The following is a 27173-nucleotide window of genomic DNA, read 5'->3' on the forward strand; positions in this document are numbered from 1 at the left end:
TGGCTCCCCGCCAGCCTATTGGGAGGCGGCGCTGCCGGCGCGGCGGGGGCGGGGGCGGGAAAGGAGGAGGAGGAGGGAGAAAGGGAGAGAAAGGAGGGAGGGGGGGGAGGAGGGAGGAGGGAGGAGGAGGGAAGGGAGAGAGGGAGAAGGGAGAGGGCGAGGGGCCGGCGGGGCGCGAGCGCCGCGCGGCGGCCAATCAGGGGGCGCGCGCGCGGCACGCGCTTATTAGCATGCGGGGCGCGTCGCGCGGCGGAGTGCGCGGCGGGCGGGGAGGCGCGGCGGGGCCCCCGCTCCCTTTCTGCAGGCGCAGCCGGTGCATGGGCAGTGCGCGGGGACCGGCGGAGCTCCGCCGCCGCTGCTGCTGCCTCCACCGCCGCCGCCGCCACCGTGCGCACCCCGCCGGGGCCGCCCCGCGCCGCTCTCGCCGTGCCCTCGCCGCGCGGAACGCCCCTCCGGTGAGTGCCGTGCACTTGGGGCGCGGGCGGTTTTTTGTTTGCGCTGCTGCCGGGGCGGGAGGGGATGGGATGGGATGGGATGGGAGGGGGGGGGCTGTGTGTGTGTGTGTGTGTGTGTGTATGGTGCTGGGGGGGGGCCGAGCGGCTTTTAGCGTTTTTTTTTTTTTTTTAATATATAATTTTTATTATTTTTGCCCCCTTTTTTTTTTTTTTTTTTTGCGCTATTTTGGATTTATTTTTTTTCCGCCTTGAAAAAAAAAATAATAAAAATCGCGATTTTTTTTCTCCCTCGCGTTTATATTTTATTTTTGAAAATTTCATAATTTTTCCCTTTTATTTTGAATTTGAAAAAAAAAAAATAATAATAATAAAAATAAAAACAAACAAACCTCTGCCCCCCCCCTCCCTCGCCATCCGGGGGGGGGCTGCGCTCTCGCTCCTCTCCCCGCCGTGCTCGGGCCGGGGGCCGCCCGCGGACAATACCGCGCGGAGCCCCGCGGCACGGCTCCGGCCCGGCTCGGCTCGGTGGCACCGGGAGAGGGGCCCCGGGGCCCCCCCCCGGTTGAGCTCCGCGGCTCCGTTCCCCTTTGTTCACCCCGGCCCCGGAGGCGGCGGCGGGCACCCCGCCGGATCGGGCCCTCCGGCCCCGGCGCTGCCGAGAACAATGCCCCGGCGGGCCCGGAGCACCGGGCGGCCTCCCCCGCCGCTTTGTGCGGCCTCTCCGCCGGCCCGGAGAACCGAGCCCCGGTGGCGGAGGCCGGGGGAAGGAAGGAGGCGACGGGGGGAGACGGGAAACGGAGCCCGGGAGGCGGGGGGGAGAAAGAGGAGGGAGGCCGGGACCCGAGCACCGGGGACCGTGGCGAGCACCGGGGGCCGTGCCCGGGACGCGGAGGGCGGCCGGGGCCCCGTGCGCCGGGACAGCGGCGATGCCGGCGGCTGCGCACCGGGAGAACGGGGCCGGGAGAAGGGGGATTGCGGCGGGGAAACGAGCGGCCGGGCACCGGGAGCGGCAGGAAAACGGGAGGGGGAGGTGGGTCGGCGGCAGGGCACCGGGGGGGAGCGGGGGCCGAGGAACCGGGGAACCGGCCGCGCACCGGGAGCGGCGGCGGCGGCGGAACCGCGGCGCCGAGCGGGGAAACGGGAGAGGAGCCGAAGGGAGCGAGCACCGGGGGGGAGCGGGCGCAGAGGGCCGGGGGAACCGGGGGGAAACCGGCGAACCGTGCACCGGGGGTGATGCAAAAAAAATAAAAAAATAAAATTAAAAAAAAAAAAAAAGCGGTGCTGGGGAACCGCGGGGGGGGGTTACCGGGGGCCTGGCCGTGCTCTCACGCTTCGCTTTTTTTTCTCTCTCCCGTGCTCCAGGAGCGGAGGATGAGCCGGCAGCCCCGGCCCCGAGCGCGGCACGCCGCCCGGCCCGGCCCGCCGCGGCGCTGAGGATCGCCGAGCAGCCGCCGGGCTCCCCCCCGGGCCCCCCCCGGGTGGGCTCCTGCCCCCGGCCCCCGGCATGGACGGCCGTGATTTCGCGCCCCCGCCGCGGCTGCTGGCGGAGCGGGGCGGCCTCGGGCACCGGCACGGCACGGGGCGCGTCTCGGGCTCGGCGCACAGCACCGTGCAGCCCCCCGGCCACTTCCAGCCCGCCAAGTTCTTCCCCGCGCCCATCTCCATGGCCACGCACTCAGGTCAGCGGCACCGGGCTGGTGGGGGGCTGGTGGGGGGGCCCGGAGGGTTGCATCCTGCATGAGGGGCTCGGGGTGGCAGCACGGGGGTCGCTGGCACGGCGGCGTCTCCTGGGGACCCCCCCTCTGTGCCAGCGCTGCTCCCCGCCGGGCCGAGGCGGCGCGCTCGGGGCGAACAACGGCGCCGTTATGCGCAGCGAAAAAAATAAAAATCAAATAAATCCCGGTCCTGCACCCACGTCTCGGGGGGAGGACGGCTTTGCAGCTCCCACCTTCCCGTTACCGGCTGCAGCCGGTGCCCGGTACCGGAGCCGGGCTCGGTGCATCCTCGGTGCGGCCCCGCCGGCTGCCGCGGCTTTGTGTGCGGTGAGGAGCGCTCGGCCGCGGCCGTGTGGGGCTGCGGGGGGGGCTGCAAAGCAAGGGGGGGGTCCCAGCGGGGTGCGTGGAGCGGGGCCGGGTTCGGGGAGCACGGAGCCGGGGCTGGATCCGTTGCTCAGCCGGTGCCGCCCGGGGCCTCCCGCTCCCCGCCGGCGTTTTTCTCTCCGTCGCACGGCGGCAGCGCCTTGATGAGCTGTGAATACTAATAAAATTATATCTGCTTTAATGGGATTACAATTAGTGCATGGATTAGGGCGGGGGGCACGGCCGGGCCGCGTCGGGTGCGAGGGGGGGGGGCGGCTCGGGTTCCCGCGAGGAGATGGAAAACGGGGGACACCGGGGTGCCGGGACGCAGCGCAGGATTGGGCCCGCGACCGGGGCGGTTTCGCTTTGTGCCGATGGTTCCCGGGGGGGGGGCAGCCCCTGGCTGGGTCCCCCCCCCCCGCCCCGGCTGCCGTTAACCGGGAGGGGCTCCCCGGCGGGGACGGAGCCGCCCGGGTTCCCGCAGCTCGGCGGCCCCTCGCGCCCGCCGCCGGGGTCTGGGCGACACATGGGAGCCCGAAAGCAAAGGAGGCTGTTAAAATAACATGGATCGGGCTAAAAATACCCCTGCAGAAACTCGCCTTTTTTTTTTTTTTTTTCTTAAAAAAAAAAAAAAAAAAAAAAAAAAAAAAGGAGAAGCCAAACCCAACAACAGAAAGAGCTAAAAATATTCCGGGCTTTGGCAGGGCCGCCGCAGCCGGAGACGTTCCCGGCGACCGCGCTCGGAGGCTCCCGCGCCTACGGGAACGGCGCTCGGGCAAACCCGAACGGGGCCAGGACCCGGCGGCCGCGCCACGGGGCCGGGAGCCGTGCGGTGGTAATTACCGCCGATGATTGATAATTTTGATAATTACCCCGCCCAGCACCGGGAGCCAGCCCGCGGTTCGCCGGGCGGCGGCGGCGGGGCCGTACGGCACGCGGCCGCCCCGGGGCACGGCGCCGGCTCTGGGGGGTGGGGTGGGGGGGGGAGGCCCCCCGGTCCCGCTCCCCAAATGGCTCCCGGCCGGACTACACCTCCCAGGAGCCTTTGCTGAGCGCTCGGGGCTTGGAAGTAGCCCTGAGAAAAAAAAGGAGATAAAAAATGTTTAGCTTTATTTTATTAAAGCCATAATTCAGGGCTGCGCAGTTATTACAAACAAATGCTTCGGTTTGCATCTGTTTTTGGCACCGGGACCATGCAAATGACGGCGCGAGACGGCGCTGGGGGCCCGAGCGCGGAGGAGCCGCGGCCCTGCCCGGTGCCGGGGGGCTCGGGGGGGTCCTGCCCCACTGCTGGAGGGGTCGGGAGGCCGGGGCCCCCCTGCCCGGTGCCGCGCTCCAGGAGTGCCGCAGGGCAGGGAGCGGGGTTCCCGGCGTGCCTGCGGTGCCCCCCGTGCCGCAGCAGGGGGGGGCGGGGGGGTTTGGCGAGCCGGGGGGAGGCTGGAGGGTGGGAAACTCGGCCAAACAGGTTCTGCCGACTGCCGGCTTTACCCAGGGCCTCCATTTCTGCCCTCCTGACGTTTTTATGGAGTAAAATATAGCTGAGAGCGCGCCGGGCTGTTTGTCACCGCGCCGAACCCTCGGCGCACCGCGATGGCTCGCGGCACCGGGGGGGCTCGCAGCGGCACGGCGCTGCGCCGGGAGCCCCGGGGGTGCTGCCGGTGCCGCTCCAGCTCTGCGGCACGGTGCCGGTGTGCAGCACGGTGCTGGTGTGCAGCCCGGCCGTGGCACGGTGCCGGTGTTCCCTCCGCTGCACGGCCCCGGTGCCGCTGTGCAGCTCCCCGCTGGCGGCCGCTCTCGGCGCGCAGCCGGGCTGGGCTCCCCGCAGCTGTCCTCCTCCCTCGCTGGATTAAATTCCAGGCCCAGCGCTGCATTTTTTCACCCCGGCGTTGCTGGGGCAGGGACGGGCCATAAAACAGGTGGGGCCTCGGGGGGCTCCCGCTCAGCCTCGTGGCTTCCATCCCCGGGTTTGTTGGCGGGGGCGGGGGGGGGAATGCGGTGCTCCCCATCCAGCCCCGGCGCTGGCGCCGCTGCACCTCGGCCGCCGGCTCGGTGCTCGTGCAGGATTTAATCCGGGCGAGGGGCTGGGAGGCGGCAGCGGCACGGCCGCGGTGCTCGGGCTCCTCCGCGGCTCGCCGGCCTCCCTGCAACGTGCGCCGAGTTTTTTATTTAAAAAAAAAAAAAAAAAAGGGGGGGGGGGGGGAAAAAAAAAAGTAGGTGTCAAAGTTAAAACAGATTTTGAGATTAACTTGTCTACTCCTTATTAGTGACACTTCTGCTGCAGATTACTGGGGGAGGGGGAGGCGGGAGGTAAACGCACATGTGTCAGGGAGAAAAAAAGCAGAATGCTGAGAAACCCAAATCTTGTGGAATTACAGCTGAGTGGTTTCATCTGTTCATTAGTTATTATTTGGAGCCGCGCAGAGCCGCGGCCGGGCGCGTGTGTGCCGGGGGAGGCAGAGCCGCAGCACCGCCGCGCCGCGATCGCCCCAACGCGGGGGCGGCCGCACGGCCCCTTCCCTCCTTTGTCCTCCTGTGTTCAGGGCTGCGACCCCCGCCCGTGGGTTGGGGGTCTCGGGGGGGGCCGGGGCTGGGCGGCCCCGGGGAGGGACGTGTGGGTTGTGATGCCTCCGGGCTCCGCGGAGCTGCGGGGGCGAAGCACCGGTGCGCACGGGGGTCTTGGCACTGACCCCACCAGGAGGGGCTGTGGGGGAGAGAGGATGGCGAAGGGGTTTTTGTGGGTGCCCCCCCCCGGTTTCCCCTTTGCTTCCCCGGGCTCCACAGCCCCGTCCCTGGCCCCAGAGCTGCCCCCGTGCAGCCGTTTCGTCTCCCCGGCGCGGGGCCGGGCGCTGATGGCAGCGCTACGCGACAGCCGAGCTGGTAATTATAGCAGAAAATAAAAATAGCAGGATTTGGCTACTCAGTGACTTTGCAAAGATTCACACGGGCTTTGAACTGCGGCCCCTCCCTCCCGCCCGCGATAGCGGGTAAATAAACACTCACCCAATAATCTCATTCTTGGAGTTCTTCTTTATCCGCTCCGTAAAACGAAACAGATGGGCACAGCGCTGCGCGCGCCTCCCGGCCCGGCCCCGCCGCACCGGCAGCACCCGGTCCCCAACGGGGTCCCCGTGATGAGCACTGGGGTGTCCCGGTGCTGGGGGGGATCCTGGGGGGGGGGCACAGCACCGCAGCCCCTCGGGGTTTGCTCCCTTCCCCTCCCGTTGGGTGCACGGGGACCCCCGTGTGCGCACGGGGCGAGGGCTGAAGGCGCTTTGAGGGTGCGGAGCTTTGCACGGGGCCGGGTGGGATTTGGGGGCCCCGTGGGGCTGCGGGGCGAGGGACGGGGGACCCCTGGGCCCTTCCTGGCTGCTCCACGGCCCCGTCCTGCGCGGGGCCGGCGGCTGCTCCCAAAATGGCCTCTGGGCTGTGCAAGCTGCCTGTGGCGGGGGCGCGCGGCGGCCGTGCAAGCAGGCGGCGCGGAGCAGCGTGCCCGGAGCGGCGTGCACCGGCTGCCGGCCGTGCAAGAGCCCCCAGCGGTTGTGCAAGAGCCCCCGGCGGCCGTGCAAGAGCCCCCAGAAGCTGTACAAGAGCCCCCAGCAGCCGTGCAAGGGGGCTGCGTGCGGAGCCGCGGGCGTCAGGCGCGCAAGGGGCACGCAGCGAGCCCTCAGCAGCGGCCACGCGAGCGGTGTGTGTGCAGCGGCCGTGTGCGAGCGGCGTGCAGCCAGCAGCCTGCAGCCAGCAGCGTGTTGCACGCGCGGCCCCGCTGCAGCCCCTGCTCCCCTCCAGCCTCCCCTTCCCTCCGTCAGCAGCCGACAGATTGCAAGTGGCACTTAGCGCGGAGAGCCGGGCTGGTGATTACCCATCGGATAACGTTTTAATTGTACTTCTGGCACTCTGTCAAGCTAATTTGAACTGCGTTTCAATATTACAGCATTTATTTAGTGCCATAACAATATGGATTAATCTTAAATTATAACACCGAGGAAATTATATTACGCTTATTTCCTATTTGCCCAATATTTAAAGGGGCCACGTTGGGTTAAAAAGCGCCGTGCGCCGAGGGGAGCGCGGCACGAGGCGTGCGGGGCTGGGGCTGGGAGGGAGCTGGCGGGGGGGGGTCCGGCAGCCCCAGCGCCTCCCCCGAGGGGGTTCCCGGGGCCGGGGGCCGCATCCTGCACCGTGCCTGGGAGGAGCGGGGACCGGAGGTGGCACATCCAAGGGAGCAGCTGGCGGACGCGGGGGGGGGAGGTTATTAACGACCGCGGATGTCGTTATTGTGCCGGGCCGAGGATGTGGTCGCGCCCAGGGCTGTGGGGGTCCCCGGGCAGGGCTGGGGGGGGTCCCGGGGCTCTGCTGCCTCCTCGTCCCCGTTGTGTGCCGCCGCCGTGCGCCCCGCGTGCCACCGGCTGCTGCCGGCCTGCGGTGCCAGGAGGGTCCCCGCCAGCTCCGGCGGCTCCGCGTGCGGCCTCGGCCCTGTTAGGAATGTTCCAGCCCCGAAATAGCCGAGGCAGTAACTCTACCCCGCACCCCGCGCACGTCCCGGCCGCCCGCCTCCCCGCTCCTCCCGGGACAGCCCTGGGGACGGCCGTGGTGACGTGGGGACCCTGTGCCTGGCCTGGGCCGCGTGCCCGAGCTTGGAGCAGGGACCGCGGCATCCCTGGGGGGCTGTCACCCCTCTTCCCAGCCCCCAGCTCTGGCTGCTCCGGGTCCCTGTTGTGCATCCCTAGGGCGGGGGGAGCCTGGAGCTTAAAAAGGAGCCCCCAAATCACGGGGGCACAACAGGGGTTGGGAGCAGCGGGGCCGTGGGGCGCGGGAAGAGCCGGGGCCTTCCCGGAGAGGGAGGGAGGGAGGCAGGGAGGGAGGCAGGGAGGATGCTGCGTGGGAGCGGGGCCGGGGACCCCCTCCCTTTCCCGGCAGCGCTGCCTTGGTCGGGCGCCCGTGGCCCCGCGCCCCGCTCCGGGCGGGCGCCCAGAACACGGCTCGGCCCGAGCAGATGTGGCCGGAGCGCTCCCGCGGCCCCGCTCGCCGCCGGGGGAAACTTTCCGTCTTCCCAGCACATTCCCATCTGCGCTGGGCCCGGCGCGGGGGCGAAACGTGGCCCTGGGGGGGCTCACGCCCTGCTCTGCCCCGCAGCCCCCCCCCCCAATCCCACCGGTGCCCGTCACTGCGGTCGTCGCTGCCGTGACCCCGGTGGGTTTGGGGCCGGGGCTGCCCTGGCGAAAAGCCCCCGAGCTCCCCCCGCCCCCCCCACATCCCACCCTGGGCTTCCCGGCCCCCGCGGTTTGGCAGGGGATCAGAACAAAACGCAGCTCGCTTCGCTTTTAACCCCTTCCTCCAGCCCTGCGCCTCCCTCCCCGCCCCGTTTGGGGGAGCCCCGGGGTGCTGCGAGCGCCCACATCCACCCCCACGGCCCCGCCGCCTCCCGTGCCTCAGTTTCCCTTTCCAGGCCAGCTCAGCTTAGGGGGAAGCAGGACACGAGTGGCTGTGGGGCCGGCAGGGATCCCACGTGGCCGTGTGGGAGCTCCCAGCACAGGCGCGAGCGATGACCGGTGGCGGAGCCCCGCGCTCCCCAAAGCACGGCTGCGGTCGGTCCCCTCCGTGCTGGCTCCTGGCAGGGGGATTTTCTGCCCGGCCAGGCCATGCTGGAGCCGGGAGTGGTGCCCAGCGGGGCTGAGTCACGGCGCTGGCCCCCGGGTGCAGGGAGCAGGGCCAGGGAGTTCCCAGGCGGGCTCTGCCGAGGGGCTGCGGGGGGCAGGATGGGTCCCATGGCACCGCGCCCTCCCCGGTGCCGCTCCTCCGTCGCCGCGTGCTCGGGGATGAGCTGAGTTCTGCACGGCCTCAGGACCCCCCCCCAAGTCCTCTCCTGCTTGGGGGGGCCGCCCGCAGCCCGCAGCCCCTGCGGTGGGGGAGAGCTGGGGCCGTGGGAAGGGGGCGCGGAGCCGAGCTGGGGCTGGAGCGTGCGAGCGGCCGGGGCGAGCGTGCGTGCGGGCGTGCGAGCAGGGTGGGAACGGCGCGGGGGCCAGCGCGCGCCTGGGGACCCGGCCGTGCCAGGGGGCGTGAGTCAGCGGCTGGGACGGGACGTGGGGGGAGAGGAGAGTGTGCGAGAGAGTGGCGCGGGGCCCGGCCACTGCCCCGGGGCCGTGTGCGCGCGGGTTTTGGTACAGCCCCGGTGCACGGCTTCCAGAAAAGGCTCCTTCTGGAAACCTCGGCTTCCTGCCCAGCTCACGCCTCCCGGCTCCGTGGGGCACCCCCGTGCCAGGGTTCCCCTGCTTTCCCCTGCTCCGTTCTCCTGCACGGTGCCCGGGGGCGATGCCGGGTCCCGTCCCGCTCGGTGCCGGTTCCCAGGGCCGCGGGCAGGGTGCGGCCGTGCCCCCAACCCACGCGCGGCCCCGGCCCGGGCTCGGCCCCCGAGCCGGCCAGCGCAGGAAGAGAGCGAGCTGCCTGAAACCACATCCCCGACACTCATCCCAGAGGCATCCCGGCGGGATTAGCCGGGGAGCGTGGGCCGGCTTAGAGAGCAAAGCATCACTTCCTGCCCCGGCCGGGCGGCCGGCCAGCCCTGGGCTCTGCTGTGCCATGCCGAGCCGTGCCGTGCCGTGCCACGGAGGGGCCAGGCGGCCGCGGTCCCCGCCAGCCCACGTCGGCAAACACATGCAGGCAGGGAGCGAGGCCAAGCGCAGAGGGGCGGCCGCGCTCCCCCCCCTGCTCCCACCCGGCCGCTGGCTACCGGCTGCGATGTTTCCACCATGATCTCACGGCTCAGCCCGCCCGGCCCTGCGGGGCGGGGGCGTCCCCAAAGAGGAGCTCCGTGCCCCTCTCCCCCCCCACCAGGTGCAGGGAAAGGCCGGGTGGGAGCTGCCCCCCTTCCCTTTGCGTCGTGTGCCCTCCCCTGTGCTGTGCACATTTGTGCACATTTGTGCACGGCACCCCCCCGGCGCGCCGGCCCCCGCAGGGCGTTGCTCCGGGAAGTCGCTGCCCCGGTCACTGCCGGCTGTCCCCATGTCCCCAGCCTCCTGCCACCGCCCCTGGGCACTGGCAGGGCTCCGGCTGCTGCAGCTGGCAGCTGCCCCTGCTGGCAGCACGCTGGCCCGGCGTGCCCCGGCTGCATGGCATGGCACAGCATGGCACGGCACGGCACGGCACAGGCCCTGGGGGCGGCCGGTGTCCTGCAGCCACTCCGGGCAGCAGTGCGGGGAGGCACACATGTGTGCAAAGCCTCCCATGCGCTGGCACACATGTGTGCCCACGACGTGCACGCGGGGTCAGGGCAGGACACGGGAGCTCCCCGTGCGTCTGTGCTGCACCTCGCACACCCCCGGATGGGGCTGGGGGGGCCACGAGGGGCACGATCCCATGAGGTGTGCCTGTACCCGAGCGTGCACGTGCCAGTGGTGTGTGCGCACAAGCAGCGTGCACAAGCAGCGTGCACACGTGCTCAGGAAGCGCGTGCACGGCCCCACTGCAGGTGTCTGTGCACAAACGTGCGAGCGCACGGTGAGCGAGCGTGCCGGCGCTGCGGGGGCCGGGGGTGCGCGTGCGTGGCGGGGGCTGGGGGCTCCCCCTGACTCTCTCCTCTCGCCCCGCAGCAGGGAGCGGACTGATGGGGAGCGCACCCGCCTCGTCCTTCATGGGGAGCTTCCTGAGCAGCAGCCTGGGCTCGGGGGCCCCCAGCCACCCCTCGGGCCCCGCCGCGTCCCCCCCGGAGCCGGCGTTCCGCGGGCCGCACTCCGGCACCTCCCAGATCTGGTTCTCGCACTCCCACGAAGGTGAGTGGGCGCCGGGGCAGGGCTGGGCAGGAGCCCCCCCCCGGGGAGGAGGGCCGGGTGTCGCGGCCGCCCCCACGGCATCGGGGTGGCCGGGCTGCGGGGGGGGATGTCCACGGCACGCGGGTGGCCGCGGCACGCTGGTGGCGCATGGAGAGCTTCGGGGTGGCAGCGGGGTGGGCAGCACATCCCACAGACACCCCCCATCCCCAGCACGGGGGGGCATCCGCGAGGCCAAGGCTGAGCCCGCTGCAAAAAGGGTGCTGGGGGGGGGGCTGTGCGGGGCTGCAGCCCCCATTTGGGTCATGCTGTAGGGTGCAGGGTGTCCCTAGGGTGCCCTATTAACCAGACACCGCTTCCCAATCGCTTTGGGCTGTGGCAGGGGGGGGGGGGGCAGCCCCGGCAGTGCCCCCACGGCACGCCGCCACCGTCCCCGTCCCCACCTGAGCGGGGGCCGACAGAGTTAAGGAGCGGGGCGGTGGTATTGGCGCGGGGCCCTGGCAGCCGGCCCAGCTGGTAGTTTGACCGGCTGCCAGTTGGCTCCCGGCGTGCCGGGGCCTGCGCGCCGCGCCGGGGGGGTGGGGGAGGACGGGGGGGGACGGGGGGGACACGGGGACGGGCGGGGGGGAACGGGCAGCGCACGCGGCTCCGGCAGCGCAGCGCTCGCTGCTGACGGGCGGCTCGCACGGTTTTGCCATCTGGGGGGCCTGAGCCGAGCCCCCCCAGACCCCCCTCATCTCGTGGGGGTGCACTGGGGGGGCTCACGGCCCCGGTGTGGTGAGAGTTGGGCAGATATTGCATGGCCAGGAGGGGTATGGCACACACAACGCGTGTGCGTGGTGTGATGGGGCGAGCAAGCCTGATTGCTGTGCGCCCCCCCCCCCCCAGCCCCGGGGTACCCCCGCTTCTCCGGGAGCCTGGCGTCCACCTTCCTGCCCATGAGCCACCTGGACCACCACGGCAACAGCAACGTCCTCTACAGCCAGCACCGCTTCTACGAGAGCCAGAAAGGCAGGTACCAGGGCCGGCACCGCGCCGGGTGCCCGTGGTGGTGGCGGGGGGCACGTCCCCGGCGCTCACGGGGGGGCAGAGGGGAGGCTGCCGGGCACGGTGGCGCTGCCGGGGGGCTCGGTGCCCGTCCCCGGTGCCCGTCCCCGGCGGTGGGTCCCCGGCACGAGGGGCTGGCGATGGAGCAGGTGCCGGGTCCCCGGGGATGGAGCGGGGTCGCGGGCACCCGGCCCAGCCGCCGCCGCTGTCGCTTTTCACAATATTGTGGCGGGCGCTTAATAGGGAACATTGTTTGGGTGGGAAATGGAGCTAATTAGGCCGTGCCTTCCCCCGCGCTCCTCCCCTCATTAGCGGGGAGCTGGCGCTTGGCACGGACGCGGCCCCGGGCGCCTCGAACGCGCGCCTTTGTTCGGCGCGGGGCTGGGAGGGGGGGGGTGCCGGGTGCTCCCCGGGGTGGGGGCTGACCCGCTGGCCCTCCCCTCCAGATAACTTCTACCTGCGCAACCTGCCCGCCCAGCCCGCCCTGCTCTCCGCCGGCCACGGCTTCCCCGGCATCGCCCGCGCCGCCCCCGGGCCCCCCGCCGGTTCCTGCAGCCGGGAGCGCGATGCCGGGCCCCTGCCCAAGACCCCCAAGGACTACGACCGCTTCCTGGCGGCCAAGGAGAAGGCGAGCAAGGCGGAGGGCAAGGAACGGCCGCCGGAGGACGACGCCAAGGAAAGGCACCGGGCGGTGCTGCCGGTGCCGCCCGAGGGGCACTGCAAAGAGGGGCTCCCCCCCCGGGCGGCGGGCGACGGGCGCCCCAAGCACCTCGCCTCCTGCCTGCTGGGTGCCAAGGGGCTGGAGGGCGAGGGCGGCCGCGCGGCGCTGCCCAGCTGTGCCGGCAGCGCCCTGCCCCGCGCCGGCCGCTGCGCCAAGGAGCCGTGCCGCGGCGAGAGGGAGCCGGGAGCCCCCGAGGCTCCGCCGCCCTACGGCGAGTGCCTGGAGCGGCGGCAGATGCTGCACCACGCCGTCTCCTACGCCGTGCCCACCGGGCCGGCCCCGCTCGGCGCCGCCGCCGCCGCCGCCGCCGGTTCCTTCCCCTGCCTGCAGCTGCACGCCGGCCCCGACGTGCTGTGCCCGCTGCCGGACAAAGCCGGGAGGGAGCTGAAGCTGAGCGGGGCCACGTTCGTGCCTTCGGTGGGACACCTGGCGGACAAGAGCCGCTCCTTCCAGGTGGCGGCCGAGAGCTGCGGGCTGGAGCGCGCCGAGGGCAAGGAGCGGCACGGCGAGGTGGGCGCCGAGCCCCCCGCCGCCTACGGAGCCTCCTTCCACCACCACGCCAAGGCGGAGGGCAAAGCGGAGCGGCGGCTCGAGTGGGGCGGCCCCGGCGCCCGGTTGAAGGGGTTGGAGTACCTGGGGGGCGGCGGGGCGGCCGAGGGGCCCCCGTTTGCCAGCCTCGGCCCCCCACCCAAGGGCGGCCTGGAGAAGGGCTATTTCGAGGTGCCGCCGGCCCCGGACTGCTCCCGCGCCCCGCACGCCGACCCGCTGGGTGCCAAGGTGGGCCCGTCCTGCTGCACTTTAGAGAAGGGCCCCAAGGAGCCCCCCGGGCAAACCCCGCAGAAGGTGGCGCGGATCCGGCACCAGCAGCACGGCGGCCCCGAGGCGGAGCCGGCCGGCGGCGGCCCCGAGGGCAAGCGGAAAGCCCTGGAGCTGAACTCCCTGGGCTACAACGGGCCCCCCCTGCCCCCTTGGGGCGTGCAGGGCCAGGGCCCCCCCATGGCCATGGCGGAGGAGAGGAAGGGCTCCTACCTGGACCCCTTCAGCACGAGTCTGCAGCAGGCTGCGTTGATGACTCAGGGCTCGGTGCTGAGCCAGGACATGCCGACCCCCCCGGACGAGGTCTCGGCCATGAAGAACCTTCTCAAGTACAGCAACCAAGCACTTATCGTGGGCCAGAAGGCTCCCTTCGTGGGGCTGGGCGGCATCAAGGGCAGCTGCGCCCACCAGGACGCCAAGTTCCCCCCGGGCAAGGGGCAGCAGGAGCTGGAGCGGCCGGATTGCGCCCGCAGCCGGGAGCACGAGCTGGGCCACGGCGAGGGCGAGGTGCGGCAGCCCCCCGTGGGCATCGCCGTGGCCGTGGCGCGGCAGAAGGACACGCTCAGCCGCCCCGAGCCCTCCTACGGCAGCGGCTCCGGCCGGCAGGGCCGGGTGGCCACCGGCATCAAAGGTAAGGGGGTGATTGGGGGCGGCGGGGGGGGGCGGCGGGGGGCCTTGGGGTGCCGGCGGTGCCGCGCTCACCGCGCCGTCCTCTCGCCCCGCGCAGCCGGCACGGCACGGCCCATGCACGTCATCGACCTGGAGGCAGAGGAAGAGCGGGGCCGGCTCTGCGAGGAGCGCCTGGGGCTGCCGGGGAGAGAGCTCCTTCTCCAGTAAGTGCCGTGGTGGTGGTGGTTTTGGGGGGTGGGGGGGGGGAGATGGATGTGCGTGGGGGGGGCCCCGTCGCCGTGCCGCCGCTTTGGGCACGTCGCGGTGCCCCACGCCGCCCCTCTCTCCACAGGGACAACAAGGAGCTGGTGGAGTTCGCACGGATGCACCCCTCGGGGGGGTGCCCCGGGGACCTCACCCCCCACCTGATGATCGCGGGGGGCTCCTCGCTGCCGGCGGGACAGCTCGGGGGGGACCCGGCCGCCCACGCGCACCCGGCGCACACGCACTGGCTGCCCCGCACCCGCAGCCCCTCCATCTGGATGGGGGGACACTCCTACGGTCGGTGCCGGCGGCGGGGGGGGGGGCTGCTGGAGCAGGGGGGGGGCTCGTCCCCCCCTCCCCTCCCCGCCCCGGCGCTGACGGGCCCCCCCCCTCTTCCCCTTTACCCCCTCCCCAGGCATCGGCCACCCCGCGCTGCACCAGAACCTGCCGCCCGCCTTCCCCGCCTCCATGCCCAGCACCATGCAGCCCGTCTTCCCCCTCTCCCAGGAGCCCCCCGCCCAGCTCGTCATCCTGCCCACCGAGCCCCCCGCCCACGGCACCCCCCACACGCTGGGTGAGGCTGGGGGGGGTGGGGGGGGGGCTGGCTGGGGGGCCACCCAGGGGTTGTCGTGCTGCTGGGGTGGGAAATGGGGGTCCCTGCTGGTGATGCTGATGGGGTGGGGGGGGGAAGATGGGGTCCTGGGGGTGCTGGGGTGCAGGGATGGGAGATGGGGGGACCCTAAAGGTGATGCTGAGGGGGTAGGGGGAGATGTGGGGGGGTCCCTACAGGTGGTGCTGAGTGTGCAGGGGGGAGATGGGGGTTCCTTATAGGTGATGATGAAGGGTTAGGGGGAGATGGGGGGGGCTCTACAGGAGGTGCTAAGGGGGTGGGGAGGGAGATGGGGTCCTGGGGGTGCTGGGGTGCAGGGATGTGAGATGGGGGGGCCCTATAGGTGATACTGAAGGTACTGGGGTGGGAGATTGGGGGTCCCTTTGGGTGCTGCTGGACTGCAGGGGTGGGAGATGGGATGCAGGGGGCTGCGGGGCGACCCCACCACGGGTCCCCTGCTGACCCCCCCCCTGCTGCCGACAGCCGACGTGATGGACCAGGCGTCGCTGTGGCCCCCGATGTACCCGGGCCGGGGTCCCGGCGCCCACCTGCAGCACACGGGGCAGCTGCCCGTGTACTCGCGCTCGCAGTTCCTGCGGCAGCAGGAGCTCTACGCCCTGCAGCAGCAGCGGGCGGCTCAGGCCCTCGAGATCCAGCGGCAGGCGCACGTCCAGGTGCCCGCGGGGCTGGGGGTGGTGGTTGGGGGGGCAGGACTGGGGGGGCTGGGATGAAAAGTTGGGGGGGGCCGTGGGGCTGGGCTGGGGATGTGGTGTGTGGTAATGCTGGGTGGGATGCGGGGCAGGGGGATGGGGGGCGGTGGGATGGGGGGCGGTGGGATATGGGGCTGGATGCAGGGCTGGGATATGTGGGGCAGGGGGATGTGGGGCTGATTGTGGGGCTGGAAGGGGGGCAGGAGGATGCAGGGCAGTGGGATGGGGGGCAGTGGGATTTGGGGCTGGATTTGGGGCTGGGGCCGTGCTGTGGTGCTGATGTGTTCCAACCCCGGTGTCCCCCCGCAGCGCAAGCCGGAGGAGCAGCCCCTGGAGCTGGAGGACGTGTGCCCCGAGAAGCCCCTCAAACCCTCCCACAAAGCAGTTGCCTTAAACCCCCCGGCCAAGGGCATGTCCTCGGCAGCCCCCGGACCCCCCAAGCTGTCCCCTTGCTGCCACTCCCCGGCCCTGCGGCACCCGGCCAAGTGCCCCGTGGCTCTCCCCGCGGCCCCCTGCACTTTACCCGTCTGCCCCGCCGCCAGCTCCGCCGTGGCCCCCCGCTCCCCGGCCGACAGCCCCGTCCCCGTCCAGAGCAAGGGCAGCGACGGCGAGGACAAGCGCGGGGAGGGCCAGCCGCCCCGCGACTACCCCAAATCCCTGGAGCCAGGTAAGGTCGCGGCGGCGAGGAGGAGGAGGGTGGCTTTGGGGTGCTGGGGTCCCCCCGCTGAGCCTCACCCCCTTCCCCGCAGACCTGCCCCCGGGCTACAGCTACCCCGCGGCCAGCATGGGCTTCTCGGAGGCGCACTCTGCCGAGCCCGCCGACCCCGACACGATGCACGCGGGCTCCCCCCCGGCCGAGCCCGAGCAGTCGCGGACCTTCAGCCCCGCCGAGGATGTGCTGAGGGAGCCCGGCCCCCCCGTGCGGGAGCCGCCGGCCGGGGGGGCTGCAGCCGAGGGTCCCGGCGCGCTGCTGCACCGCCACCACCTCCTCCTCGCCCCGGGGCCGGCCCCGGCTGCGGTGGCCACCGAGGAGCCCTTCGGGGTGCGCCGGGAGGCGGCTCCGGCAGTGCTGGAGCAGAGCTCAGTGGAGCAGCAGCGCCCGGTGCCCGGGGTGGGGTCCTCGCCGCTGGTCCCCCCCTGCGGCGAGGAGGAGGAGGAGGAGGAGGAAGAGGAGGAGGAGGAGGGCGACAGCGAAGGCTCAGGGCCGGAGGGCAGCTGTGACGAGGAGGAGGGCGATGGCCCCAGCCACGCGCCCAGCGGGCGGCAGGGCTGCCCGGGTGGGCTGGAGGCTCTCATCGCTGCCGGCATCGACCTGGGGGAGCTGCCGGCGCTGGGGTCCCCCGAGGAGCCCCCCCCGGCTCCCCCCTCGCCCGCCCCCTGCGCCGTGGGGCTGCCCGGCATCGCGCTGCTCAGCGAGCTGGCCGACCTGGAGCTCCGCCGGCGCCGCTGCGACCTGGCCCTGGAAGGTGAGCGGCCCCCGTGGCCCCCTCCCTGCGGTGCCTCCCGTCCCCTGCTCGTGTGCCGTGGTGCTCCCCGCCCCGTTGTCACACCCCTTGGTGCCCTCGGTGCGTGCAACACGGAGATGGTGCAGTGGGGGGGCTGCACGATGCGCGCAGGGGCTGGGCCGGGCGGTGCACGTGTTGTGTGCAGCAGGGGGGGGGCTGCGTGCACGCTTGCAGCGCGCGTTCGCAGTGCAGGGCTGCGTGCACGCCGGCACCGCAGGGCGCTGAGCACAGTCACAGCGTGGGGCTGCATGCAGGGTGCCGATGCAGGGGCTGTGCACGTTTCCAGTGGATATTTGCAGCGCGTGCTTCCCCTGCGGCGCTGCGTGCACGTCTGCAGCACATCCTTGCAGTGCAGGGCCGGGTGCACGTCTGCACCGCACGCTTGCAGTGCAGGGCTGCGCGCCTTTGCGCCGGATATTTGCACTGCAGAGCTGTGCACGATCGTGGCACGTGCATGCAGGGCTGCAAGCATGTTTTGTGACGTGCAGGTGCAATGCAGAGCCGTGCATGTTGGTGTACAAGGTGCATTGCAGGGCTGTGCAGGTTTGCACCCCGTATTTGCAGCGCAGGGCTGCAGGAAGGCACGCAGCGTGCGTCTGTGCGCCTGCAGCGCGGGGCTGTGCGCGTTTGCAGCGCGGTGCCCGGCTGCAGGGCCCTGCTCGCAGCCCGGGGCCGTCTCCGGGGCTCTGCTCCAGCGCTGGCTCCAGGCAGGCGCCGGGATTCCCTCCCGGCTCGGCTTCCCCAGGGAATCCCGGGGGCCCCGGCAGGGAAGGCCCTGGCGCCTCCCCAGCGCTGCCGCGGGCGGGCGCAGGGCCCCGCGTGCTCGCTGCTGCCTCTGGCCGAGCCCCGCTGCGTGCGGCGGTGCCGTGCGGGGGCCGAGGGGCCCCATTCCCTTTGGGGGGGGTCCTGCTCCCCCCGCCACAGCCCCCGCGGATGGGGTGCGTCACCGCGTCCCTCCCCGCCCCGGCCTTGGCTCTGCGCCCCGATGAGTTCATCGCTGGCCACCGCGGCCCCGCGGCACCCTGGGGACAGCGGGCGTGCCATGCACGCAGCACCCTGTGTGCTGTCCCTGCGCCCCACGGGCACCCTGTGCGTGCTGCCCCGTCTCGTGCAGCACCCCCGGCACAACCCCACTGACCCCTTTTCACCCCAAATAGCCCCGGGGGTGCCCGGCCCCACCCGGGGGTGCTGCTCATGTGTGCATGTGCAGGGTCGTGGCACAGGAGCAGCGGGGTTCAGGGGTGGTGCAGGGGTCCCGGGGCGCCCCCGCTGACCTCTGGTCTCGGCAGGGGAGGACGAGGACCTGCTGGCCTTCAACCTGCAGAACCTGGCCACGGTGGCGGCCGCCTGGTCGCTGGTGGAGGCGGCCAGCAGGGAGGGCAGCCCCCCGGCGCTCAGCCCCCTGCCCGCCTCGCCGCCGCCCCGCGCCCGCGTGCCTCGCCGCAAGTACACCTGGACGCCCAAAACCAAGGCCGTGAGTGTCCCCTTGTCCCCGTGCCACCGTGGCCAGCCAGGGGCCGAGCCGTGCCCTGTGCGAGCCACCTGTCCCCGTCCCTGTCCCCAGGTGTGCCCCCTGAAGGCGGCCATCGAGCAGCTGAACACGCAGGAGGTGGAGGTGCGGATGCGGCTGGCCGAGCTGCAGCGGCGCTACAAGGAGAAGCAGCGCGAGCTGGTGAAGCTGCAGAGGCGGCACGACCACGAGTACGTCCCCGTCCTGCTTCGGGGGTGCAGGGGGGCTGTGGGGGGTGGCTGCGGGGTCGGCACGAGGGTGGGGGTCAGCGGTGCGCTGAGTTTGGGGCCGTGCTCAGCCCTCGGTCTCAGGCTGCCCCCGGTCTTGCCGCGGCTGCAGGCGCGACGAGAGCTCGCGGAGCCCGGCGCGGCGCGGGCCGGGGCGGCCGAGGAAGCGCAAGCACTCCAGCACGCTGGGCAGGGCCGAGAGCCGCAAGGTCAAGTGAGTGACCGGGGGGCGCGCGCCCGCCCGTCCCCGTGCCCGGGGTAGGGGGGAGGAAGAGATTCGGGGGTGGCGGGGCCGCGTCCCCGGTGTTGTGGTGGCTGCGGGGGGCTCCGTCCCGGGGCTGCCCCCCCGTGCCCGGCCGCGGGAGCAGCGTTGCATAAAAGCCTCTTTATCCGCGCTGTATAAAGTCATTGGTCACGCTGCAGTGGTGTTCATTGCTGCTGGCGCTTTATTATTATCCATTAGCCGCCCGGCGCAGTCGTTTTCACACTCACGGGCCCTGTATAATTGTCCTTCTCTGCTACAAATTGCCTCTCCCGACAGGCCCATTTGCATAAATCCTCCGAGCTAGTCCAAACACGATTGGAGTGTGTGTGCGCGCGCGGCATCAGGCCCGATGATTTGGTAATAATAGTTAAATCTGCACTAAATGGTTCCTTCAATTAAGACAGAGAGGAGGAAAAAAAAAAGAAAAAAAAAAAAGAAAAAAAAAATTAATCTCTAGGTTTTATGTCACAAAACATTAGTGAGCGAGTGAAGGTTACAGGGAAAAAAATAAAATAATAATAAAAAAAGAGGGGAGCTGGAGAGGGGGGGGGTGGCCGGCGGCGGGTGGGAGCAGCCCCGCGCCGTGCCCACGCCGCGCTCCCCGCAGGGCGGTGAAGAGCAGCCTGTCCCTGCTGTGCGCCGGGCTGCGTGCCGAGCCCCAGCCCAAGAAGAAACGGAGCAAACTGGCCCAGGAGGCGTACGGAGGCATCAAGGGCCCCCCTTCGGTGAGTGCTGCCCCCTCCTCGGGCGGGCCGGGTGGTGGTGGTTGGGGTCGGGGTTTGGGGTTGGGGGGTGTTGGCTCCTTGGCGAGCCTCGCCGTGCCCCCCCAGGACAAGGTGCGGTGCAAGAAGAGCGGCTCGCAGAGCAAGCTGTCCTGCAAGGTGGCCCACAAGGTGTCGCAGCTGAAGCAGAAGGTGAAGAGCAAGGGGCTGCCCGCCGGCATCAGCCCCTTCCGACGGAAAGACCCCAACCCCGGGGGCCGCATCCAGAAGAAGCTGTCCCGCGCCAAGAGCTCCAAGGGCGGCGCCGCCAAGTACCAGCCGCAGGACCCCGACCCCCGCGAGCCCCCCGGATTCAAAGGCAAGGCTGGAACGGGGCTGGGGGGGGGGCCAGGATAGGGCTGGGGGGGGCTACAGCAATGGGAGGATGCTGTAATGGGGGGGCTGCAATGTGGGGGGCTGCGGCAGTGGGGGGATGCTGCAGGGGGGCTGCGCAAACGGCTCGGGAGCAGCTCGTGCCTGGGGGCCCCCCGGGGACACTCAGCTGTGCCCCCCCCCTCGCAGATGGGCACGATGAGGACTCGGACAGCGAGGATGCTGACGACGAGCCGGGCTTGGCCCTGCTGCCCTCGGTGCCCGTGGCCGTGCTGGGCCCCTCGCCCTCCTCCGTGGTGAAGATGGAGGCCAACGAGAAGGCGAAGAAGAAGAAGGAAAGGCAGGGGCTGCTCGGTAAGGGGCTCCCCCCGAGGGAGGGGTGGCGTTGGGGGGCTCCCCGGCACAAATTATGGGGGCTGCTCCGTGTGCCCGCGGGGCTCTGAGCCCCTGTGTCCCCCCCCCCCAAAGGTCCCTGCCGCCTCGGCAGCCCCGAGGGCGAGGTGAAGATCAAGCGGCGGCCGGTGAAGCCGGGAGCTGGCAAGCTGGAGAAGGTCCCGGCACGGAGGAAAGCGGGCGGCTGCGAGGACGGGGGCAAGAAAAAGCTGAAGGCGAAACCCAAGGAGAGCCTCAGGGCACCGGCCCCGAGCGGCCCCAGCGCCCCGACCCCCACCAACAGCCTCTTTGGGGGAGCAGACCCCCGGCACTTCGGGGCGCGGGACGACGGCGCCCGCCTGGCCAGCGAGAGGCTCAAGAAGGCGACACGCAAGAGCAAGGTGCTGCAGTCGGCCCTGAGGGTGAGTGCGGGATGGGGGGGTCCGGGGGGGTTGTGGGGTGCCAGGGGTTTGGGGTGGTGGAGGGGTTGGGGACGCCAAAGGGACCCCGCGGTGCAGGGGATGGGTGCGGGGCTTGCGGAGGATGCGGGTGCTGGTGAGGGTTGGGGGGTGCTGGTGGGAAAAGGGGGCTGGGGGTGTTGTAGGGCCGGGGGGGGCAGGGGGATAAGCCCCCAAAAATGGGTCCAAGCCCTCTCTCCCCACACCGCAGCGGAAGAACGGGGCGCTCTCGCTGGCCCTCTCGCCCCGGAGCGCCAAGACCATCCTGAGCAAGGGCAAGAAGCTGGCCAAGGTGAAGAGCAAAGTGGCCACCAAGCAGGTGAGCGGCCGAGCCCCCCCACCTCCAGCGTGTCCCCCCCTCCCACCGGGACCCCCCCATCCCCACGCTGAGCTCCCTGTCCCGCAGTGCAAGGGCCGGGCGGTCAGCAAGCTGCTGGAGAGCTTCACGGTGGAGGACGACTTCGACTTCGACGACAACAGCAGCTTTTCGGAGGAGGAGGAGGACGGGGGGGGGGGCTGCACGGGGGGGCGCCGCTCCCCCCTGCCCCACACGTGCGCCATCCAGAAGGAGGATCTGCGGGACGGGCTGCACATCCTCATCCCCAAGGAGGACAGCCTGCTCTACGCCGGCAGCGTCCGCACCATCCAGCCCCCCGATATGTGAGCGGGGCCTGGGGGGAGCGCACGGGGCTAGGGGGGGGTGTTGGGGGGCACGGGGCAGGTGTTGAGCCCCTCCTCGTGTCCCTGCAGCTACAGCATCATCATCGAGGGCGAGCGGGGGAACCGGCAGCGCATCTACTCGCAGGAGCAGCTGCTGCAGGAGGCGGTGAGCGGGTGGCAGGGATGGGGTGGGATGGGATGGGATGGGATGGGGATGGAGACATGGGTAGGGTCAAGATGGGATGGCACAGGATGGAATTGGGATGTGGATAGGGGTGGAATGGGACAGGACGGGATGGGACAGGGATGGGGATGTGGACAGGGACAGGGACTAGACTAGGGTAGGGTAGGGTAGAGTATAGAGTATAGAGTAGAGTAGAGTAGAGTAGAGTAGAGTAGAGTAGAGTAGAGTAGAGTAGAGTAGAGTAAGATTAGAGAAGAGGAGAGTAGAGTAGGGTAGGGTAGGGTAGGGTAGAGTAGAGTAAGAGTAGAGTAGAGTAGAGTAGAGTAGAGTAGGGTAGGGTAGGGTAGGGTAGAGTAGAGTAGGGTAGAGTAGGGTAGAGTAGAGTAAATTCAGGTGGAAGGCGCCTTCAACAATCATCTTATCCAACTGCTGATGTTTTTAGATGCAACCAAAAGTTAAAGGGATGGGGACGGGGACATGGGCAAGGGATGGGGACGGGGATGGGGCCAAGGCGAGGACGGTGCCAGCAGGGCATTTCTGGGCAGGTGCTGGACGTGCGGCCGCAGTCGAGGCGCAGCCTGCCGCCTGGCACCCGCGTCTGCGCCTACTGGAGCCAGAAGTCGCGGTGCCTCTACCCGGGGAACGTGGTGCGAGGTGAGGGGCGGCGGGGGCGGCGGCGGGGGGGCTGCGGGCTCCCGGCCATGCCCCAGCCCCACGCCCTGCCCGTGCCGCAGGCTCCTCCAGCGACGAGGAGGAGGACGACCCCGAGGCGGTGATGGTGGAGTTCGACGACGGGGACACGGGGCACATCGCCGTGTCCAACATCCGCCTGCTGCCGCCCGACTTCAAGATCCAGTGTGAGTGGGGCGGGGATGGGGGTGGCAAGGGGGGGGGTCTGGGGGCGGTGGGGATGGTGTTGACCCCCCTCCCCGGCTCTGCCCGCAGGCACGGAGCCGTCCCCGGCGCTGTTGGTCTCCAGCTCGTGCCGGCGGACGAAGCGGTCGTGCGGCGACGTGCCCCCCCCCGGGGAGCTGCCCCCCAGCCTCTGCACGGAGCGGCACGACGGCCCCGAGACCCCCAAGAACTCAGGCAAGAAGGCGGCCGGCAAGGAGAAAAGTGGTACGTGGGGGGGGGGTGGCAAGACACCCGACGGGCAGGATGCTGCCCCGAGGGAGGTGGCACCGGCAGTGGGAGGGGTGGGGGGATGAAGGGATGTGGGGAAGGGTGCAGGGAAGGATTTGGGGAGGGACGTGGGGAAGGATTTGGGGAAGGATTTGGGGAAGGATTTGGGGAAGGATGCAGGAAAGGATTTGGGGAGGGACATGGGAAAGGATTTGGGGAAGGATTTGGGGAAGGATTTGGGGAAGGATGCAGGAAAGGATTTGGGGAGGGACATGGGAAAGGATTTGGGGAAGGATTTGGGGAAGGATTTGGGGAAGGAAGCAGGGAAGGATGCGGGGAAGGATGTGGGGATGCAGGCACGGGGCTGGACCGCAGGGTGTTGGAGCTGGGAGGATGCAGGGAGAGGGCACAGAGGAAGGGTGCAGGGATGCAGGACCAGGAGGACAGGAGGAGGGATGCGGGCATGGGGAGGGGATGTAGGGATGCAGGGAGGGCAGGAGGCAGGGACGTGGGCAGGGAGAGGGACGCAGGGAGGATGCAGCACGGGTACATGGGGACACGTCCATGGAGAGGGGATGGAGGGACACAGAGGGAAGCAGGGATGAGGGCGCACAGCAGGGAAGCAGCGGGGTCAGCAGCGTGCTCCTGGGCTCCGCCAGGTCCCCCCAGCCCCCCTCCTGACCCCCGTCTCCCCCCAGGCAAAGCCGCGGAGGTGCTGTCGGGCGGGAAGGCGCCGGTGCTGAGCGACCCGTTCGTGGGGCGGCGCGGCGGGCCGCTGCTCAGCTGGTCGGCGGTGGCGCAGACGAAGAGGAAGGCGGCGAGCAAGGGCACGGCCGTGCTGCAGAACCTCTTCCAGGTCAACGGCAGCGCCAAGAAGCTGCGGGCCAAAGAGGCGCTCTTCCCCGTGCACCACCACCACCACGTCGCCGCGCCCGTCTTCGGCAACGGCTTCGGGGCCGACTCCTTCAGCCGCATCGCCAGCTCCTACGCGTCCTTCGGGGCCGGGGCTGGGCTGGTGCTGCCGGCTGCCCAGAAACTCCTGCGCTCCAAGAAGGCCGAGCGGCTGGAGGCAGAAGTGGGCAAAGGCGGCCGGAGAAAGGCAGGCAGTGAGTACCTGGTCAAGCTGGACCACGAAGGGGTGACGTCCCCCAAGAACAAGAACTGCAAGGCCCTGCTGCTGGGTGAGAAGGACTTTGGGGCCAAGCTGGAGCGGCCCCTGGCCAGCCACGGCTATGCCCACGCGGCCCTGGCGGGCAAGGATAGGAAGGGGCGGGCGCCCGTGCACCAGCTGCCCATGGGGCTGGCGCTGCGGAAGTACTCGGGCCAGGCCGAGTTCACCCTGAACTGCGACAGCGACTGCCACAGCTCCTACTCGGACATGGACGAGGACGAGGAGGCGGGCGGGCTGGGCGCCGACGTGCCCTCGCGCTTTATGACCCGCCTCTCGGTTTCCTCCTCTTCCTCGGGCTCTTCCACCTCCTCCAGCTCCGGCTCCATCTCCACGTCCAGCCTCTGCTCCTCCGACAACGAGGACTCCTCCTACAGCTCCGAGGACGAGGACTCCACGCTGCTGCTCCAGACCTGCCTCTCGCACCCGGTGCCGGCGCTGCTGGCGCAGCCGGAGGCGCTGCGCTCCAAGAGCAGCGCGCCGCAGCGCTGCTTCCTCACCAAGGCCGCCGCCGCCGGCCCCAAGGCCAAGCTCAAGCGCAAGGAGGCCCTCAGCTTCTCCAAAGCCAAAGAGTTCTCCCGGAGGCAGCGCCTGCCCTCGGTGGAAAACCGGCCAAAGATCTCCGCCTTCCTGCCCGCGCGCCAGCTCTGGCGGTGGTCCGGGAACCCCACGCAGGTACCTGTAAGATGGGGGGACCTGGCATGGGGCAGGGGGCAGGGGGATGGATCTGGGGAGTTTGGGGTGTGAGGTGAGATCCATGGGTGTAGGGGAGGGTGATTGGGGGCATGGGGCAGGATCCATGGGTGCAGGGTGCATGGAGTGTGGGGTAGGGCATGAAGGATGGATGCAGGGCATGGGGCATGGGGCAGGGATCCATGGGGGCAGGGTGCATGGGGTGCATGGTGTGTGGGGTAGGATATGAGGCAGAACCCATGGGTGCAAGGCAGGGTGCATGGGGCAAGATCTGTGGGTGCAGAGTGTGCGGGGAACGGGGTAGGGCATGAGGGATGGATGCAGGGCATGGGGCATGGAGCAGGGTGCATCATGCACGGGGCAGGATCCATGGGTGCAGGGTGCACGGAGTAGGGTATGAGGCAGGATATGGGTGCAGGGCAGGGTGCTTGGGGCACGATCCATGGGGTGCAGGGTGCGTGGAGCATGGGGTAGGGCATGAAGGATGGATGCAGGGCAGGGTGCAGGACACACGGGTTGGGTACTTGCACCCACGTAGGGTGCAGGGTGGCACAGAGCAAGGTGTGCACGGACCACAGTCCTTGGGTGCACGGGGCAGGGTGCCGCAGGGTGCCGTGCGCTTGGCACTGGGCATGGGGCCGGGGTCCCCACGCCACCCCTGACCCCAATTTTCCTCCCCACAGCGGCGGGGCATGAAGGGGAAGGCGCGGAAGCTGTTCTACAAGGCCATCGTGCGGGGCAAGGAGACGCTGCGCATCGGGGACTGCGCCGTCTTCCTCTCGGCCGGGCGGCCCAACCTGCCCTACATCGGGCGCATCGAGAGCATGTGGGAGTCGTGGGGCAGCAACATGGTGGTGAAGGTCAAGTGGTTCTACCACCCCGAGGAGACCAAGCTGGGCAAGCGCCAGAGCGACGGCAAGGTGAGGGTGGGGTGGGGTGGGCACAATGGGATGGGATGGGATGGGCACAATGGGATGGGATGGGCACAATGGGATGGGCACAATGGGATGGGATGGGTTTGGGGAAGGGATTGGGGCTGGGATGGGATGGGGATGTAAACAGGAATGGGGATGGGATGGGTATGAAAACAGGGATGGGGATGAGATGGGGATGGGGACGGGGATATGGACAGGGATGGGAATGGGGATGGGATGGGATGGGATGGGATGGGATGGGAATGGGGATAGTGATGGGGGTGGATGGGGACAAGGATGGAGACAGGGATGGGTATGGGAATAGGGATGGGGATAAGAATGGAATTGGGGATGGGATGGGATGGGTTGGGGATAGGAATGTGGATAGGGATGGGATGGGGATGGGGACGGGGATGTGGACAGGGATGGGAATGGGAATGGGAATGGGAATGAGATGGGATGGAGATGGAAACAGGGATGGGATTGGGATGGGGACGGTGATGGGGATGGATGGGGACAAGGATGGGGATAGGGATGGGATGGGGATGGAAACAGGGATGGGGATGGGGTTAGGAATGGGGATGGGGACAGGGATTGGAATGGGAATGGGAATGCAGCCGGGATGGGGACGGACGGGGACAGGGCCAGGACTGGAGATGGGGACAGGGCCGTGCGCTGACGCCGTGCGGTGCCCGTGCAGAACGCGCTGTACCAGTCGTGCCACGAGGACGAGAACGACGTGCAGACCATCTCCCACAAGTGCCAGGTGGTGGGCCGCGAGCACTACGAGCAGATGACGCGCAGCAGAAAATACCAGGACCGCCAGGACCTCTACTACCTGGCGGGCACCTACGACCCCACCACGGGCCGCCTGGTGACCGCCGACGGGGTGCCCATCCTCTGCTGACCCACGGGGACGGGGACGGGGACGGGGACGGGGACGGGCAGCCCCCCGCGCGCCCCCCACCCCTCGCCGTGGGACCCCCCCCCCCCCTTTCCCGGTCATTATGCAAAGCCCGGGGCCGCGGCTGTAGGCGGCCGGGGTTGGGGGGGGGGCACGCGGGGTGCAGGGGGTGGGGGTGAGGGGGGTGGGGGGCGCCCCCGTACAAGCCATACTTTCCCTAGTACCTCTGACTGTTTGCCAGCAGGTAAAGCAGAAATCAGGTGTGTTGTTCTATTTATTTTGCGTGTAAATATTGTATTTCTTGCCGGGAAGAAGTTTTAACGGAAAAAAAAAAAAAAAAGAGAAAAAAAAAAAAAAAAAAAAGGCGATCCACCAAGAGCGAACGAGGACGAAAAACGACAAAAAAAAATTAAAAAAATAAATAAAATAATAATAATATGGGGAGGGGGTCGGTGGGGGTTGGGGGTCGTGGGTTTTTTTTTTGGGGGGGGGGCGCGTTTCCGTTTCATGCACTGTTTCCCCCAGCCTGGCTGGGACGAGGACAGCGGGGAGCTCTGTACAGAGGGGGCCGCGGCGGGCAGGGCGGGGGGCTCGGGGGGGTCCCAACTCTGCCTAACCCCCCATACCCCCCCCCTTTCCTCGTCCCGGTGCAATAGCGGGGGGGTCGGGGTGGCGGCGGACGCTGGCCCGTCCCGCCGAGCCCTGCCCGCCGTGGCCCCCGCTGCCCCCCGCGCTGTAAATGTGTACAGGCGGGGGGGGGGGGGGGGGGGGGCGGCGGGGGGGGGGGGCTTTTCCAGTGTAAACACTAAAAATAATTAAAAAAAAAAAAATAAAAAAGACAAAAAAAAAAAAAGGAGGAAAAAAAAAAAACAAAAATAACAAACCATGCGCGCGCACGCAGACGCGGAGCAAACGTTAAAAAAAAAAAAAAGACAAAAAAAAGAAAAAAAAAGGAAAAAAAAGGAAAAAAAAAAAAAAGGATTAAAAACACAAAGGTTTTATGAACAGCAAACTCTATGTAAAG

General features: G+C 69.4%; 1 protein-coding gene across 1 annotated transcript; it reads left to right on the top strand.

Annotated features, from left to right (window-relative positions):
- The first annotated feature begins 203 nt into the window (after nt 1–203).
- Nucleotides 204–26587, top strand: BAHCC1 (BAH domain and coiled-coil containing 1). Its single transcript, XM_082775041.1, has 27 exons — nt 204–455; nt 1818–2134; nt 10120–10299; nt 11185–11307; nt 11790–13511; nt 13608–13713; nt 13842–14050; nt 14169–14327; nt 14847–15037; nt 15383–15740; nt 15823–16539; nt 17868–18052; nt 18143–18279; nt 18428–18529; nt 19188–19305; nt 19411–19660; nt 19864–20028; nt 20143–20468; nt 20716–20823; nt 20911–21164; nt 21255–21330; nt 21894–22002; nt 22083–22205; nt 22294–22467; nt 23169–24313; nt 25015–25251; nt 25946–26587. The coding sequence occupies exons 2-27, from the start codon at nt 1960–1962 to the stop codon at nt 26150–26152; spliced, it is 7656 nt and encodes a 2551-aa protein (XP_082631167.1). The 5' UTR covers nt 204–455; nt 1818–1959; the 3' UTR covers nt 26153–26587.
- Nucleotides 26588–27173: the final 586 nt, after the last annotated feature.

The sequence above is a fragment of the Aythya marila genome (assembly GCF_965140915.1).
Source record: "Aythya marila genome assembly, chromosome: 18".
Taxonomy (NCBI): Eukaryota; Metazoa; Chordata; class Aves; order Anseriformes; family Anatidae; genus Aythya; species Aythya marila.

Bases quoted from the DNA above. Each gene is read 5' to 3' on its own strand.
- BAHCC1 (XM_082775041.1), top strand. From the start codon at position 1,960: ATGGACGGCCGTGATTTCGCGCCCCCGCCGCGGCTGCTGGCGGAGCGG. The intron at 20,029-20,142 runs GTAAGGGGCTCC...CCCCCCCCAAAG, and splicing joins GGAAAGGCAGGGGCTGCTCG to GTCCCTGCCGCCTCGGCAGC. The intron at 20,469-20,715 runs GTGAGTGCGGGA...CCCACACCGCAG, and splicing joins TGCTGCAGTCGGCCCTGAGG to CGGAAGAACGGGGCGCTCTC.